Source organism: Stegostoma tigrinum, chromosome 22 (assembly GCF_030684315.1).
Source record: "Stegostoma tigrinum isolate sSteTig4 chromosome 22, sSteTig4.hap1, whole genome shotgun sequence".
Classification (NCBI taxonomy): Eukaryota; Metazoa; Chordata; class Chondrichthyes; order Orectolobiformes; family Stegostomatidae; genus Stegostoma; species Stegostoma tigrinum.
Window position 1 is genome coordinate 7,433,416 of NC_081375.1, and position 17,928 is coordinate 7,451,343.

The 17,928-nt window shown below is 47.0% G+C and overlaps 1 protein-coding gene across 1 annotated transcript in view; it reads left to right on the forward strand.

Annotated features, from left to right (window-relative positions):
- ankfn1 (ankyrin repeat and fibronectin type III domain containing 1) overlaps window positions 1-17,928 on the forward strand; it is a 124,733-nt gene that overhangs the window by 47,884 nt on the left and 58,921 nt on the right. The window contains exon 3 of the mRNA XM_059653543.1: window positions 14,136-14,337. Within this exon, the coding sequence (XP_059509526.1) occupies window positions 14,152-14,337 (186 nt within the window). The 5' untranslated portion in view covers window positions 14,136-14,151. The remainder of the gene's footprint in view (window positions 1-14,135; window positions 14,338-17,928) is intronic.

Below are 17,928 nucleotides of genomic sequence, written 5' to 3' on the forward strand. Positions count from 1 at the left end.
GGTCAGTGAGGCGTATGTCTTCATGTAGAGAGGAACTACAAGATGCTGCTGGAAGCTGCTGTTCTGCTAGCAGAAACTGCTCATACTCTGCACTGTCTTTTGAAAGCAGCAGTGACCAGGAGAACAGGCAGATTGCAAAATACAGAGTATCACAGCCCTGTCCCGGAGTAACACAGCCCTGTACCAGAGTATCACAGCCCTGTGCCAGAGTATCACAGCCCTGTGCCAGAGTATCACAGCCCTGCCCCGGAGTATCACAGCCCTGTGCCAGAGTATCACAGCTCTGCCCTAGAGTATCACAGCCCTGTGCCAGAGTATCACAGCCCTGTGCCAGAGTATCACTGCCCTGTGCCAGAGCATCACAGTCCTGTGCCAGAGTATCACAACCCTGTCCTGGATTATCACTGTCCTGTGCCAGAGTATCACAGCCCTGGTGTGGAGTATCACTGTCTTGGCCCAGAGGATTACTGACCCATCCCAGAGTACTACTGTCCTGTGTTGGAGTATCACAGCCCTGTCCCGGAGTATCACAGTCCTGTGCCACAGTATCACGGCCCTGGTCTGGAGTATCACTGTCTTGGCCCAGAGGATCACCGACCTGGCCCAGAGTATTACTGTCCTGTGCCATAGTATCACCGCCCTGTCCCGGAGTATCACCGACCCAGCCCTGAGTATTACTGTCCTGTCCCGGAGTATCACTGCCCTGTCCTGGAGTATCACAGCCCGGTCCCGGGTATCACAGTCCTGTGCCAGAGTATCACAGCCCTAGTCTGGAGTATCATTGTCTTGGCCCGGAGGATCACTGACCTGGCCCAGAGTCTTACTGTACTGTGCCGGAGTATCACCTTCCTGTCCCGGAGTATCACAGCCCTGTGCCGGAGTATCACCGCCCTGTCCTGAAGTATCACAGCCCTGTCCCAGAGTATCACCGCACTGTCCCGGAGTATCTCTGTCCTGTCCCGGAGTATCTCCATCCTGTCCTGAAAGATCACCGCCCTGTCCCGGAATATCACCGCCCTGTCCTGGAGTATCACCACCCTGTCCCAGAGTATCGCAGCGCTGTGCTGGAGTATCACTGCCCTGTTCTGGAGTATCACCGCCCTGTCCGAGAGTTTCACTGCCCTGTCCCAGAGTATCACCGCCCTGTCCCGGAGTATCACAGCCCTGTCTCGGTATATCACCGCCCTGTCCCAGAGTATCACAGCCTTGTCCCAGAGTATCACCGCCCTGTCCCGGAGTATCACCGCCCTGTCCCGGAGTATCACAGCCCTGCCCCGGAGTACCACCACCCTGTCCCGGAGTATCTTCGTCCTGTCCTGGAGTATCACAGCCCTGTCCCGGAGTATCACCGCCCTGTTCCGGAAGATCACTGTCCTGTCCCAGAGTATCACCACCCTGTGCTGGAGTATCTCCACCCTATCCTGGAATATCACAGCCCTGTCCCGGAAGATCACCGCCCTGTCCAGGAGTATCACCGCCCTGCGCCAGAGTATCACCGCCCTGTGCTGGAGTATCACCGCCCTGTCCCGGAGTATCGCCGTCCTGTTCCGGAAGATCACCGCCCTGTGCTGGAGTATCTCTGTCCTGTCCCAGAATATCACTGCCCTGTCCTGGAGTATCTCCGCCCTGTCCAGGAGTATCTCTGCCCTGTCCCAAAATATCACAGCCCTGTCCCAGAGTACCACCGCCCTGTCCCGGTGTATCACCGCTCTGTCCCGGAGTATCACAGCCCTGTCCCGGAGTCTCTCCGTCCTTCCCCAGAAGATCACCACCCTGTCCCGGAGTATCACTGCCCCCTGTCCAGGAGTATCACCGCTCTGTCCCGGAGTATCACAGCCCTGTCCCGGAGTCTCTCCGTCCTTCCCCAGAAGATCACCACCCTGTCCCGGAGTATCACTGCCCCCTGTCCAGGAGTATCACCACCCTGTCCAGGAGTATCACCGCCCTGTCCCGGAGTATCTCCGACCTGTCCCAGAAGATCACCGCCCTGTCCCGGAGTATCACCGCCCTGTGCTGGAGTATCACAGCCCTGTCCCAGACTATCACCGCCCTGTCCCGGAGCATCACCCCCTGCCCCAGAATACCACCCCCTGGCCAGGAGTATCACCACCTGTCCCAGAGTACCACCGCCCTGTCCCGGAGTATCACCACCCTGTCCCGGAGTATCACCCCTTGCCCCAGAATATCACCCCCTGGCCCGGAGTATCACTGCCCTGTCCCAGTGTGTCATCCCCTGCCCCAGAATACCACCCCCTGGCCAGGAGTATCACCACCTGTCCTGGAGTATCACCGCCCTGACCAGGAGTATCACCCCTTGCCCCAGAATATCACTGCCCTGTACCGGAGTATCACCGCCCTGTGCCGGAGTATCACAGCCCTTTGCTGGAGTATCACAGCCCTTTGCTCGAGTATCACAGCCCTGTCCCGGAGTATCTCATCCTGTCCTGGAGTATCACAGCCCTGTCCCGGAGTATCACCGCCCTGTCCTGGAGTATCTCTGTCCTGTCCCAGAAGATCACCGCCCTGTCCTGGAATACCACCGCCCTGTCCCGGAGTATCTTCATCCTGTCCTGGAGTATCACAGCCCTGTCCCGGAGTATTACCGCCCTGTCCCGGAGTATCTCCGACCTGTCCCAGAAGATCACCGCCCTGTCCCGGAGTATCACCGCCCTGTCCCGGAGTACCTCATCCTGTCCTGGAGTATCACCGCCCTGTCCAGGAGTATCACCCCTTGCCCCAGAATATCACTGCCCTGTACCGGAGTATCACCGCCCTGTCCCGGAGTATCACCCCTTGCCCCAGGATATCACCCCCTGGCCCGGAGTATCACCGCCCTGTCCCAGAGTATCATCCCCTGCCCCAGAGTACCAGAATTGCAAAATTTCCCCAAGTCCTCTGTCTTTTAGACCCAGGTTAACAGAGGGCGACAGGTAGAGCATCAACATATAACACAATCATTTAAACTCTCACAAACCCACCTACATACATGGGCAGACACTGAAAATGACTGTGCCTGTTACAGTTGATTGGAAAGACTAGGAAGGCAGTTCAGTGGTCACTGTTGACGGGTTTGCTGCAATGGTCCTTTCGCTGATCAGAACGCTGCCTCTCGATCTCCCTTCTCCAGGTTTGGGGAACAGACGTTGTTGGCTAAAAGTGTATCCCACTGACATGGTCAGTACTCAGACAACCCAGGAGGAAAGAGCTGCAGTAACCGATCGGGATCTGGCTGGCCCTGTGCCATATGGATTTCAGAAACTGAGGCATGGATGGAATTATAATCAGATTTGCTCCGTTACCTTTGCCCTTTATGGTTTGAGTCCCTGGTATTTGTACCTTCAGAAAAGGAGCATCTAGTTGGTGTTTTCTTTTGGCTTAATGCCACTGGGACAGCCCTCACTGGGCCCCTAAAGAAGAAATCCTCAGTACATAGTCCTGAGAACCTAGAGAGTTTTGCATTTAAATGTTTCAATTAGCAAATAATCTGAATCAGTCATTAGTGAAGTAAGAATTTTGTGCTAAAATGTTTGAAGGATCAAGGTTTAAAACGAGGTGCATTTGGCAATAGTGGATGTATAGGACTGTTGCAAATAGCTCCTTAATCTAAACTAAGTATGAGGAGCACGGGTTTGCAGCTGCATTTGAATTGTCTGTAAAGTGTTGTGGCACTTTCTGGGTTCAGGGCAGACACTATATAAATACTCAGAGATAGTATCTTCTCTCCCACCTGTCTGCTTCTCCCACCTCACTGACCAATCCCATCCCTGCCTACCTGCACTCACCTATCATCATCCAAGTACCTTCCCCAGCCCCACCCCTCCTCTATTTATTTCAGAGCTCCCTTCCCCTCCCCCATTTCTGAAGAAGGGTCCCAACCTGAAACATCAGCCTTCCTGTTCCTCTGATGCTGCCTCAAGCCCCATGCCCATCCCCTACACACTAACCTCTTCCCGCCTCCTTGACCTGTCTGTCCTCCCTGGACTGACCTACCCCACCCCCCCCCCCCCACCCCCCCCCACCTCCCCACTTACATTCACCTTCACTGGCTCTAACCCCGCCTCTTTGACCAGTCTGTCTCCTCTCACCCTACCTTCTCCTTTATCCATCTTCTATCCGCCTCCCCCATCTCCCTATTTATTTCAGAATCCCCTTCCCCTCCCCCTTTTCTGAAGAAGGGTCCTGACCCAAAACATCAAGCTTTCTTCTGATGCTGCTTGGCCTGCTATGTTCGTCCAGCTTCACACCGTGTTGTCTCAGATTCTCCAGCATCGGCAGTTCCTACTATCTCTGTATGAATTTAAATCTGATGGTTTTGACCACCTCAGACCAATGCTGTTGTAAGAAAATCAATATGTTGTCCAAGATATGTAAGGAAAAGGTTTTTCAAAATTGGTGTGAGAGCAAACCACCATCTGAGAAACAAGCGTATAGCTATCAGAAGAAATCAGTAAGCTGTCTGAGAAAGCATCATCTATCCATAAAAGGTACCATGGCACTTCTAGCTAAGAGTACTCAGTGCATAGAAGACCTAACAGAGAAAACATCTCTGATAGCTGGAGCAGCAGAAGTAAAGTGTTTATGAATTGAGAACAGCAGACGAAAGACACATAGACTTTGAGAGAATAAGTTTTAATTTATTTGCTTATTATTTGGGTTTATATAATTGCGGCTTGTGTTTATTGGAATAGCATACCAGTAGAATTTAGTTCAGTTAGGGAATAGTTAGTAGTTAAGGGGGAACTGTTCAGTTTGTTCGTATTTCTGTTAAATTTGTTTACTGTTGGGGTTGTTACTTGTAACTTATAAAGTGAATAGCAGAGATTTTATTTCTTTCAACCTTCCTTTCTCTGTAACAGTTTAACAGATAGGGTGAGGTGAGGCGAGCTTCTCTGGGTGTTTTGGCTTTCCCTTAATAGAAGGGGCCCTCTACTCCCACTGTAACAGACTGGGGGTTTGTGTTTTGATTTTAATATTCAGAGAAGCATCACCACCCCTTCATAATAGGTAATTATTTGGGTTCTTCTTTGGTGTTGACAGATGTTGCAAAGTGTTTAGCTGGCCTGCATGGAAAGGCTGTGTGCTTATCCCGTGTGTAGTCATACCTTGTAACATTCATGATTCTTAGGGGTCTTGACAGGGTGGATGCAGAAAGGTTATTTTACCCTCTAGGAGAGTCTAGGACCAGAGGGCATCATCTCAAATAAAGAACAAATTTAAAACTGAGGTGAGGAGAAATTTCTTCTTTCAGAGAGTTGTGAATCTGTGGAATTCTTTACCATAGAGGGCTGCTGAGGCTGTGTCATTTAATATATTCAAGGCTGAGATAGGCAGATTTTTAATCTGCAAGGGAATCAGGGGTTATAGGAAAAGGCTGGAAAGTGGAGTTGAAGAAGATCGGCTATGATTTCATTGAATGGTAGAGCAGACATGATGGGTTGAATGGCCTACTTACGCTTCTCTGTCTTTTGGTCAACAATTTTTGCTTGTTTGCAGGAGGCACAGGATGACTGGTTCACACTTATAAATGAGTAAAGACTTGATCATTTAAAAAAACACAATTTACAGCAATACAGAAGATAAACTGGCTCAGGCTCAGGATGCTTATTACTGCAGAGCAATGCAGCTCTTTCCCTTCCAGAGGTCCAATGGCTTCTCACCCAAATGTTCACACCCACAAGCTGTTCAGTTACCTGGGAGCCGCTCACACAGTTGCTGGTATGTAGGAGGCCTTTGTCATCAATAACTTCACAGTTATCACTTCACAGACCAATCAGTTACCAGTTGCCAGCTGAATCTTCATTGGTTCATAGGCCCCTGGCTCCAACTTGTCTGTAACTAGATTTTTTTCCCACTGCTTGAACCAATGGCTGTGCAAACAGCATTTACAATGAGTGTCGGGTAACTTGCTTTTAAAAAGTGTTAGAATCCTTAGTTTCTAAAACAGTCCTTTTCCTATTTCACTCCATAATCAAAATATAGAACAGTAAAAAGATTGGTCTTTACAACACCCAGCTTTACCTTAAGCTAATGAGACATTGTAAACACTACCTATCTCAGAAAGACTTACATTTGTCACAGCTGGCATTCTAAGATTGTCAAAGACATGTCTTTCTTTCATTTGTGTCCAAAGTAATACACTGTCTGGGTCTTAGTGAGAGAAACAGAGAAATGAAGCCTCCTTAGGTTAGTGCCCTACCTGATACAGATTGAACTAAAGCTGAGAGCCTGAAACCCAACATGGCCTGCCATCAAGTTACTGGCCTCAGTGTAGATTATGATGGCATCAATATTCCTGGGCTAGATAAGGGGTAAATCATCTAAGAACAACTATCTCAGCTCCTGGGCACCTCTGCAGGAGTTCCTCAGGAGAGTGCCCTCGGACCAACCATCTTCAGCTGCTTCATCAATGACCTTCCCTCCATCATAAGGTCAGAACTAGGGCTGTTCGCTGATGATTGTACAATGTTCAGCACCAGTTGCAACTCCTCAGATACTGAGACAGTTCATATTTAAATGCAACAGAATCTGGACAATATCCAGGCTTGAGCTGACAAGTGGCAAGTAACATCGATACCACTCAGATGCCAGGCTATGACCAGCACCAGTAAGTGAGAACCTCAGTACCACCCCTTGACTGTCAATGGTTTTACTATCACTGAATGCCGCCACTATCAACATCTGGGGGCTAGCACTGTCCAGAAACTCAACTCAATGCACTGTATAAGTACAGTGGCTATAAGAACAGGTCAGAGGCTGGGAATTCTACAGTAGGTAACTCACCTCCTGACTCTTCAAAGCTTGTCCACCATCTGGCTGTCTAGCTCAGCTTTTAATGGACAGGTTTTTAATCAGTAATGGCATCAAGGATTATGGGAAAAAGGCAGAAAGGTAGAGTTGAGAATGATCAAATCGTCAAGGGTGTCATTGAATAGCACAGCAGACTCGATGGGCTGAATGGCCTACTTCTGCTCCTACATCTTAATAAGTTTAAATCAGGACTGAGATTTAATACTCCCACTTGCCTGGATGAGCGTTGCTGTACTGACACCTGAGCATCTTGACACATCCAGAACAAAGCAGACCACCTGACTGGAACCCAGTTCATCAGCTTGAATGTTCTGGGGACCCAGGGTGAATGCTGCCACAGCAGATGGTGGAATTTGAATTCAATAAAAAATCTGGAATTAAGAGTCTAATGATGACCAAAAATATGTTGTCGATTATTAGAAAAACCCTTCTGAGTTTTTGGATCTGAAAGGACAACTCTGTTTTCTTCACTGATGCTGCCAGACCTGCCAAGCTTTTACAACAACTTCTGTTTTTGTTGGAAAAACCCATCTGGTTCACTAATGTCCTTTCAGGAGGGAAACTGTCATCCTTACCTGGTCTGGCCTACATGTAACTCCAGACTCACAGCAATGTGATTCACTTTTAACTGCCCTCTGGGCAATTAGGGATAGGCAATAAATGCTAGTCTAGCCAGCAATGCCCTCATCCCATGAATGAATGAAAAGAATCCCATCCACTTCTGCAGCTTTTTCATTCTTCATACATCTAATGATGGCTTCAACCTGTGCCCCACTATTTTGATGGGAGCTTTGGGATTTCTTCAAACACGTCCTCGTGGATGATTATAACATGATTCAGGAGTTCTTTGAAGTGTTCTCTCCATTGAAGCTGATGTTTTTTTGTATCTTACAAGGGACCTATCCTTGCACTATGCTGGTATGAGACCTAGGGTGTAGGGTCCAAATGTCATCTTGGATGATGTGCTCATTCTTGTCAAACCAATCTTGATGTTCTGTGCTTTTATAGCTGATGATTTTTTTACAGTGTGAGATGATAGCTGCCTTCAGCTCCTTTCGGATTTCCTCCAGTAAAGTGGATGTTGTGGAGATTTTGGAGAAGACATAGTTGAATAGTTCACTGGCTTGCTCAGCTCTTTAAGCCACTTAGCGTTGGTCCTTTTTCTGAATTAGTTCTTCTCCTCCAGCTGCTTCTGCTGGTATATGAGAGAGGAGCAGATGAGCTGGTGGTCAGTCAAGTGGGCATCTGTACTGGCTATCACTTTGGTAATGAGGGACCTTGTGTTCTCTGGAGCGAATGATGACGTTTTTGATCATGTGCCAGTGCTTTGATTGTGGATGCCTCCAAGAAGTCTTGAATTCGTGTTTTTGGCGGAACAAGACTTGGTGATGACCAGCTGGTGTTCTGCACATTTGGTGAGCGGGAGAATCCCACTGGAATAGCAGTTTCTGGCTCTTTCCTTTCCAATGGTTCCTTTTCAGAGCCAGGAGTCTTTTCTAACCCTGGCATTGAGGTTTCCAAGGAGGATAATTTTATCTTCCTTTGGGATGTTGGTAAGTGTGGTATCCAGGGAGGAGTAGAAGTGTTCTTTGGGCTCACCTGTGGTAACAGGGTTGAGCAGAGACACTCATGACTGTTGCCTGCTGGTCAGGAGAGTTAAGAGGTGATAGTTGGTGTCCAGTTTGAGTTTGTTCTTGATGGTTTATCCTTGGGTTTTTCTCTCCAGGAGAAAAAGTAACCATTACGTTCTTCCCAGCAGCTGCCTATTCTTTGAGCATCCTGCAGGGCAGCGATAGTAATGTTGAAGCACCTGAGCTCCTGCGCAACAAGGACCAGTTCTTTGTTCCAGATGACTGTTTTGCTCATGATTCCAGGTTCCAAGTTTGAGTTTGACTTGAATTTTCAGACTGCAGGTAGATAAGCCGACTGGATGTGGTTTTCTAGCCAGGTCTTTTCTAGCCCTTTCCCCATGTGAGGTGAGCAGATTAGATCTTGAAGAGGGTGGCTTTGTCATGGAGAAAGCTGTCGAAATGCTCTCCTGTTCCTATTCCAAGAGCAAAATGTCTGTGTCAAGCTCCACTGTCAACTGTCAGCCCATAACTCGGGACTCCTGGGTCTCTCAATCCTGACCTTGTCACCTCTCACCCATTGCCGCCTGTACATTGGGTGTTGAATTCCTCTGGGTAGACACCTTGGGCCAGGCATCTTTTCCTGTGGGAATGCTGCTGCACCTCAGCAGAGACACGGTCCCTGATAGAAGGTGGACTGAGCTCCAGGGGCAAGGAACCCTCAATGACTGGAGATCTCCCTACTGCTGCAGCCTTCATCCACCATTACAGTGGTTGATATCAGAGGAGGATCTTCAGCCTGGATCGCCATTGAGCACTTATTTTGGATTGTGCTTTGCCTGGTTCCTTGCTGTCATGGGTGACCCTGCCAGGAGCAGAGAATTCCTGATGGCACCACTTTTGCGATCAATGAAATTCTACTTTCTGTGAGATGCCACCTTACTGTGGTGGAGAGCGCTGAGTTTGCCCACGAACGCACATGAGCCATGGTTGAAACTTGTTGTATTCTTGTCCTTGTGTATTGTTGAAAGAGAAAAACATGAAGACGGCTTCCACTTGGACTATTTGTGCTTTCTCCCTCCAGATTAAGAGTCTTGGCAGGAGTTTACAGTCCAGTTTGTGCAGCATTTTTCTTCCTCCTGAAGTTTCATTGACATCTTCAGGTCTGACACTCAAGGCTCCTCTCCAGACTGAATGCACATCCACAGTCCTTTTGGCTTTAAAAACAAACAGAAAATAGACAATTAAAAGTTCAATATGTCCATAGGTACTCCAAAACATCGGTCTATTGTCTTGACAACAAGATGCATTACAGAAATTCACCAAAGGTCCTCAGACAGCACCTTCCAAACCCAAGACCACTTCCATCTAGAAGGACAGGGGCAGCTGATATATGGGAACAGCACCTCCTGCAAGTTCCCCTCCAGCCCACTCAGCATCCTGACTTGGAAATATATCACTGTTCCTTCATTGTCACTGGGTCAAAATCCTGGAATTCCCCTCATACCCTTTACTGGTCTCTGTCTCCTGAGTCATTCTATAGTAACTCGATAAGATCTTCTGCCTCTTCGGTTGTTCCCAGTCTTTGTACACATTAGAATGGATGAAGTCTATTGTATTGACTTTCTAGGACTTGGAAAATAAAATGGGTAGAATTAAGTCTGTATTTGCTTTTCTGAAGGTGAGAAATGTAATGATAGAGTAGGAATGCAGTAGACATCAGATAATGATATCAGTTCAAGATAATCCAGGAGAGAGTGATAATGATGAGAGAACAACAATTGAGATCAAAGGAAAGCCTTTTGATCTAGATTTAGTACAGGTTTGTGTCCCAACAGGAGATCACAGTGAGCAGGAAGTAGAGGCGTATTATGGTGATACCCTGAAGTCTTATGATTAAGTAAAGTAACAATGTAATAATTGTTTTGTGCAACCCTGCACTAAAATTGGTGAAGGAACATCAGAAACACTCAACATAACCTTGGATCCAGAAATAAAAGAGAAAAGAAACTGATATGATATTGTCAAGTTTCTTTTAAGCAACCAAAAAGAAGATTGTACATACAGTTCAGGTGATTTGTATATATTTTAAAATAAATATATGTTGTGACAATGAAACAATGTTTTTGAAATATAGAGCGTTATAAGACCATGAGAGCCATGAATAGGGTGAATAGCCAAGGTCGTTTCCCTGGAGTGGGGGAGTCTACAAGTAGACAGCATAGGTTTTATTGTGAGAGAGGGAAGATATAAAAGGAACCTAAGTGGTAACTTTTTCACACAGTGGGTGGTGCGTGTAAGAAATGAGCTGTCAGACGATGTGGTGGAGGATGGTACAATTACAGCATTTAAAAGGCATCTGGATGGTACATGAATAGGAGTGATTTAGAGGGATATGGGCCAAATGCTGGCAAGTAAGACTGGATGAGTTTAGGATATCTGGTTGGCATGGATGATTTGGACCGAAGGGTCTGTTTCCACGCTGTACAGCTCTACAATTCTATGACTCTGATATTCATATCCCTCCATGAGGACATTGTGGGTCCACAGCGCATGGACTGCAGCGATACAACAAGGCAGCTCACGACCACCTTCCGAACGGGCAACTAAGGATGGGCAATACATGCCAGGGCCAAGCAGGGACAACCCATCCTGAGAATTAATTGAAGAAACATATTTTCATATTTGCATGATCTAACACTAATAAACATGTACATATACAGAACTATTCTATTTCTTCCCTCACCATATCTGTTATGATCCCTATGGGTTTAAGTTATTTTTATGACGCAAAACTGTTGCTTTTCTGTTGTCAAGTCACTGGAAAAGCTTAGTTTGAGGCACAGCCAATTCTGGACCACATGCCTTCAATAACTATTATCAGGCTCCATAACCTTTGCAGTATCCAATGCCTCCAATCATTTCTTGACATCAGAGAGAGTGAATCGAATTGGCAGAGGGATTAGTATAGCAGAGGGACCATAGGAGGGGGTTGAGATGGATCATCCACTCTGACACAGTCCGTCCCCTGGCTACAGTCACACTTCCCTGGTTAAAGGCACACTTTGTGTTCTACACTTGCATTCACTGGATTACAATCAATCTCCTTGTGTTACTGACAAATTCCCTGCATCACAGCCCCACTTTCTGTGTTAAACCTACACTGTCAGGGCTACAGTCATGCTCAGAGGGATAGAAATATGCTTCCCCCATGGGATACAGTTGGACTCATCGTGTTACAATTTGATTCCCGGGTCACGGACCAATTCTCTGGATGGTTGTCACACTTGTCATGTTAGAGATACACTGAGCCATGGTTCTGGAGTGGCTGTGTGTATTGGAGCTGCCTGGTCTTGAATTATTGAGGAACGGAGCCTCGAAACTCATCACTGAGCTGGATGCTCTGTGTTATTAGGAGCATGGAACCCAGGGTTGCTTCCTATTCTGAGCATCTGATTGGCAGGATCTTGTGGAGACACTGATTGTAGTTTCGGAGCTGATCTCCGGTCGGGATCCAGCAGGGGATTTGTCAACATTTGGCTTGCATTGTGTTGATGTGACTAGGCTGGGTTGCAGAGTTTCCCAACAATCTCTGGGGATGTGAGTGTTCTCACATTCACAAAAGTCACATTCATTTTCCTCATTGTTTCTGGAGCTGCAGAAAAGTGAAGGAAAAATTTGTAACTGTCCATGCACTGTAATGTGGGAGGGGGAGATTTCCCAATCACTGAGAGATCAAGGACACCCAGCTCTCAATCACAAACCGCTAAAGGCATCATTGAATCGGGACTTGGTTTCAGCACAATCCCAGCAAACAGTGAGTCGTGTGTTGTTCTGTCTGTTACCGTACAAGCTCTTGGGTTCAGTCTATTACTGAGGCTGTAGATTGACAGCTTCTTCTGACAGCTCAGGAACAAGGATGTGGCACCAGCAAGAATAGTTCAGCTCAGACAATGCCCTGACTAAAAGAAAGAACATACCTGGGAAAAGAGACTGTAACCTGGTGAAAGGGACTGTAACCTGGAGAAAGGGACTATACTAGGGCAGTGTGGGGTGATGGGAAGTGTACCTGGGCAGTGTGGGGTGATGGGAAGTGTACCTGGGCAGTGCGGAGTGATGGGAAGTGTACCTGGGCAGTGTGGGATGATGGGGAGTGTACCTCGGCAGTGCGGGGTGATGGGAGAATGTACGAAGGCAGTAGGGGGTGATGGGGGAGTGTACCCAGACAGTGAGGGATTGTGGCGGGATGTATCCCACAGTGTAGGGTGAGGGGGGAGTGTACCCGGGCAGTGTGGGCTGAGGGAAGAGTGTACCCGGGTAGTGTGGGCTGAGGGGAGAGTGTACCCAGGCAGTGTGGGCTGAGGGAAGAGTGTACCCGGGCAGTGTGGGCTGAGGGGAGAGTGTACCCGGGCAGTGTGGGCTGAGGGGAGAGTGTATCGGGCAGTGTGGGCTGAGGGAAGAGTGTACCCGGGCAGTGTGGGCTGAGGGGAGAGTGTACCCGGGCAGTGTGGGCTGAGGGAAGAGTGTACCCGGGCAGTGTGGGCTGAGGGAAGAGTGTACCCGGGCAGTGTGGGCTGAGGGGAGAGTGTACCCGGGCAGTGTGGGCTGAGGGAAGAGTGTACCCGGGCAGTGTGGGCTGAGGGGAGAGTGTACCCGGGCAGTGTGGGCTGAGGGGAGAGTGTATCCGGGTAACGTGGGGTGTTATAAGGGGGATGTTGAAGTTCTCTTCTGCTAATTAAACACAAAACTCCATCTAGAGAAGCTCACCTCACCTCCCCTAATCTGTTAAACTGTTACGGAGAAGAGGAGGTTAAATGAAAGAAAATTCCTTATAGTCACTTTAAAAGTAACAAGCAACGATTTATTTATTTAACCCTAACAGTAAAGAAATTAACAGAACTGATAGCAAGCCAAACAATTCTCTCTAATTCCTAAACTGCCTAACTGAACTAAATTCCACTGGAATGCTGTTTCAATAAACACAAGTCCCACTTAAAGCTAGCTAATAAGACAACAATAAATTAAAACTTAATCTGTCCAAGTTCGTACAGACAGTCTCTTCTGGAGCACTCTGCCTTCTCTGGCCTTTCTTCTGCTAATCTCAAGTCACAAACATCTTTCTTCCACTGATCTTGCTCTGAGCTCAAAAATGCCATGGTGCATTTGATGGTATATTTTTCTCAGAGAACTTAGTGATTTCTTTTCTGTGAGAGCCAAATTTATTTCTCAGATGGTGGATTTGCCTCAGATGGCCGTTGGCTTACTCCAATTTTCCAAATACCCACGTCATAATACCCTTGATGACCTATTAATTTCCTTACAATCGGATTGGTTCTAGGTTGTTAACACCATCAGATTTAAATTTGGTGCATTTTTAGTATCTAAGGGCTTGGTTGAAATTAATTGGCTAAATTTGAAAAGACTCATTGTCTTGGTAAAAATGCTGCTTGACTGTTTGATACAAAATGTTACAATAAACTGATGTCAGACATCCAACGTAACTCTAAGCACTGAAAATAACACAATTTTTAAAGGGACAACACAATGCCTTCCCCCATTTTACAATTTTACACACACCAACTTTGCAAAAGAGTTGATGGGGTATGTACCTGGGCAGTGTGGGATGATGGGGAGAAAGTGCACCATGCCATATCATGCCTAGCCATGCCATTCCAGGGTGCAGTGTTACCAGAATGTTGTGGAACCTGGCGTGAATGGCAGAGACTCAGTGATGAATTGTGTTGTGTGATATTTCTGCAGGTCCCTGCCCTCCACAATGACCGAGCAGTTGCAGAAGCTGAATCTGTCTCCTCCCAGGAGAAACTACGGCCCACCGTCTCCGAATGCTGCCAAGCGTCTGTATCGCAATCTCTCAGACCGCTTCAAAAGGAGCCACTCATCCTTTGATGATCCATTGATGTCCCCAAAGACAGAGAAGGAGAGACTGAAGACGTTATCCTGGGTATGTAGACGTTGACTAGACAAGGGGCACATGCTGTGCTTTGTGCTGGTGAGCTTGTTCGTGGGAAGAGTTTTTAATTGAGCAAGATGGTTTTGTACCTAAACCGACCCCTTTCCCACCTCTGCCAAATTAAAAACGGGACAGGAAAGCTCATGATTCACCTTCATGCCCCTTTACCAATTGGGGCTGCCAGGTAAGGAATATTTATGGTCCCTAACACATTGCCATTGCACTTAATCCAGCAACAAGTGAGCCTTTCGCCAGTGTGCATGACAGATTCTAGTCTGTAGGCACCTTGCTACCTCATTGGGTTGGAAGGGGGAGTGTGGTAGGGATGTGGAGGGTAGGTGGGGTTTGGAGTAGGAAGATTGAGAGACTTTCTCAGTGAAAGGAAGTCAGTGCCTGCTCAAGCAGCTTGACTATTGAGTGGATGAGTGCCTTCTGGAGTTGGCTCCAGCCTTGCCTCCAACTTCACTGCTACTCTTTTCCTGGTGATCCCTAACCTGAGAGACCCCCTTTCTCCTCGCTGCTTACCTTTGTTCTATGACCTCTGTGACCCTGGGACTCTGAGGTTGTTCATCTAACAGCAACCGTGGTCTCTTCTGGGGTGCTGCTGAATTCAGGAGCTGCCAACCTTTCTTTGGCCGGCAGTTCTCACTCGGCAGGATTTCCACCCTCACAGAGCTGATTCAAGGGGAAGTGCAGCCTGTGATTCTGCCACTGGCTGATGAGTATGTGGTTCATTGGGCTGTCCCTGGAAGAGGTAATGTTTGTCCTTCACTGGCTCACCATCTGGCTGCCAAACTGATGACACCTCAACATTCTAACCAACATTTTAGCTTTGTGACCTTTCATTATGAAGAGTTTTCCTAAACAGGGTTCTACTCAAGGTTGGTAAACCTGCTCGTTCCAGCTCAAACCCCTCCTCAATAACAGGAAAGTTGAACTTCACGCAGTCATTCCAACACATTACAGCTACCTTTAAGGAGCTCATCAATGCCCTCCCAGCATAAACAAGGTCAGAATTACAGCAGAGAAAATGAGAAAAGGTGTAAACATGGACAGAGGCACAATAAATCACAGTCCATCCTTATTTACTCCTCAAATTCATGCCATCAGAAGTCAGTTGACACCAGGTTATAGTCCAACAGTTTTATTTAACATCACAAGCTTTTAGAGTGCTACTCCTTTGTCAGGTGAAAGGGGCAGCGCTGTGAAAGCTTGTGATTTAAAATAAACATGTTCGACTATAACCTGGTGTCAGGTGATTTCTGATTTTGCTCCCCCAAGTTCAGCATTGGCACCTCCATATTATATTTGCACAGAGAGATACAAAGAGAAGGCAGAGTAAGAGAGTATAAGAGGGGGGGGGAGAGAGAGAGCGAGAGAGAGAGAGAGAGAGAGAGAGAGAGAGATAAGAAACAGAGATATAGAGCCAGAAACAAGAGTGTAATGATTGCAATGAGGTCAACCAAGTAGCCCTCATAGAATATGAGTTCCCTGATTGAGAAAGTTAACCCTCTCCAATCAGGGAGCCCTGGCTGATAGATAAAAAGGGTGAGTGTCTGATACTGATACTCCGGGTGTTGACTCTGAATGAGGCGGTACTATAGTCAAGGACTCTTCATGTATAAATAAAGCGGGCCTTGGTGATGGGATACCAGTCTTGTGGTGTTATTTCAATAGCAACAAGACTAATGCATGAACTTGAACAAACTGGTTCACAACAATCATCTCTGAGTTGCTAAGCATTTCTTACGTCAAGCCTTTGTTTGGGAAGCTTAACTCATTTGACCATGCTGATGAGGACTGGGCCTAGTATGAGGAAAGAATGCATTATTTTTTCCAAATGATATTGTGACTAATGAAAAACAACATGTAATTCTGCTGACAACCCGTGGAGCTGTAGCTGTTACTGTCATTAGGAGTCTAACTTTCCTGGAGGCACCAGATACTAAAGCCCTTCAAGAATGAATAGATTTAGCTAAGCCTCCTCTAATTCAGACGCGTCTTTGCTTTTATTCGGCAATTTGAGAATAGAGAAATCCGTGACAGGATTTTTGACCAGGTTAAGGTTACTGGCAGGGGCATGTGACTTTGTTTTAACCCTTAATGAGATGCTGAGAGACTGTTTTGTATGTGGGATTAATGATGTAACTGTACAAATGCACCTACTAGCTGAAACCCAACTGGACTTCAAATGGGCGCTACAATGGGCACTATCATTAGAAAATGTGACAAGTGGTGCATATGAGTTACAGAGTATGTCAATGGCAGTGGACCCCCCGATGTTGTTGACTTGCTCATCAAGCTGGCTTGTTTTTTTTCAGATGTTTTGTCACCATGCTAGGTAACATCATCAGTGAGGCCTCTGATGAAGCAATGTTGTTCTACCGTCCTAGAAATTTATACTGTCTGGTCTGTGATGCTGAGTACTGTCATTTCCGGTTTTAGAACATAGAACATAGAACATAGAACAGTACAGCACAGAACAGACCCTTCAGCCCACGATGTTGTGCTGACCATTGATCCTCATGTATGCACCCTCAAATTTCTGTGACCATATGCATGTCCAGTAGTCTCTTAAATGACCCCAATGACCTTGCTTCCACAACTGCTGCTGGCAACGCATTCCATGCTCTCACAACTCTCTGTGTAAAGAACCCGCCTCTGACATCCCCTCTATACTTTCCTCCAAGCAGCTTAAAACTATGACCCCTCGTGCTAGCCATTTCTGCCCTGGGAAATAGTTTCTGGCTATCAACTCTATCTATGCCTCTCATTATCTTGTATACCTCAATTTGGTCCCCTCTCCCCCTCCTTTTCTCCAATGAAAAAAGTCCGAGCTCAGTCAACCTCTCTTCATAAGATAAGCCCTCCAGTCCAGGCAGCATCCTGATAAGGCTCCTCTGAACCCTCTCCAAAGCATCCACATCTTTCCTATAATAGGACGACCAGAACTGGACGCAGTATTCCAAGTGCGGTCTAACCAAAGTTTTATAGAGCTGCAACAAGATCTCACGACTCTTAAACTCAATCCCCCTGTTAGTGAAAGCCAAAACACCATATGCTTTCTTAACAACCCTGTCCACTTGGGTGGCCATTTTAAGGGATCTATGTATCTGCACACCAAGATCCCTCTGTTCCTCCGCACTACCAAGAATCCTATCCTTAATCCTGTACTCAGCTTTCAAATTCGACCTTCCAAGATGCATCACCTCGCATTTATCCAGGTTGAACTCCATCTGCCACCTCTCCGCCCATCTCTGCATCCTGTCAATGTCCCGCTGCAGCCTACAACAGCCCTCTATACTGTCAACGACACCTCCAACCTTTGTGTCGTCTGCAAACTTGCTGACCCATCCTTCAATCCCCTCATCCAAGTCATTAATAAAAATTACAAACAGTAGAGGCTCAAGGACAGAGCCCTGTGGAACACTTTTGCTCTGTATGGGTTTGTAGATAGGTTCCAATTCTATATGTTTGTTGATTGCCTTATGGATTGAGAACTATGCCTGTAGGAATTCCTGTGCATATCCATGTTTGGCTTGGGTTACTATAGTTATGTTGTCCCAGTTAAACTGTTGGCCT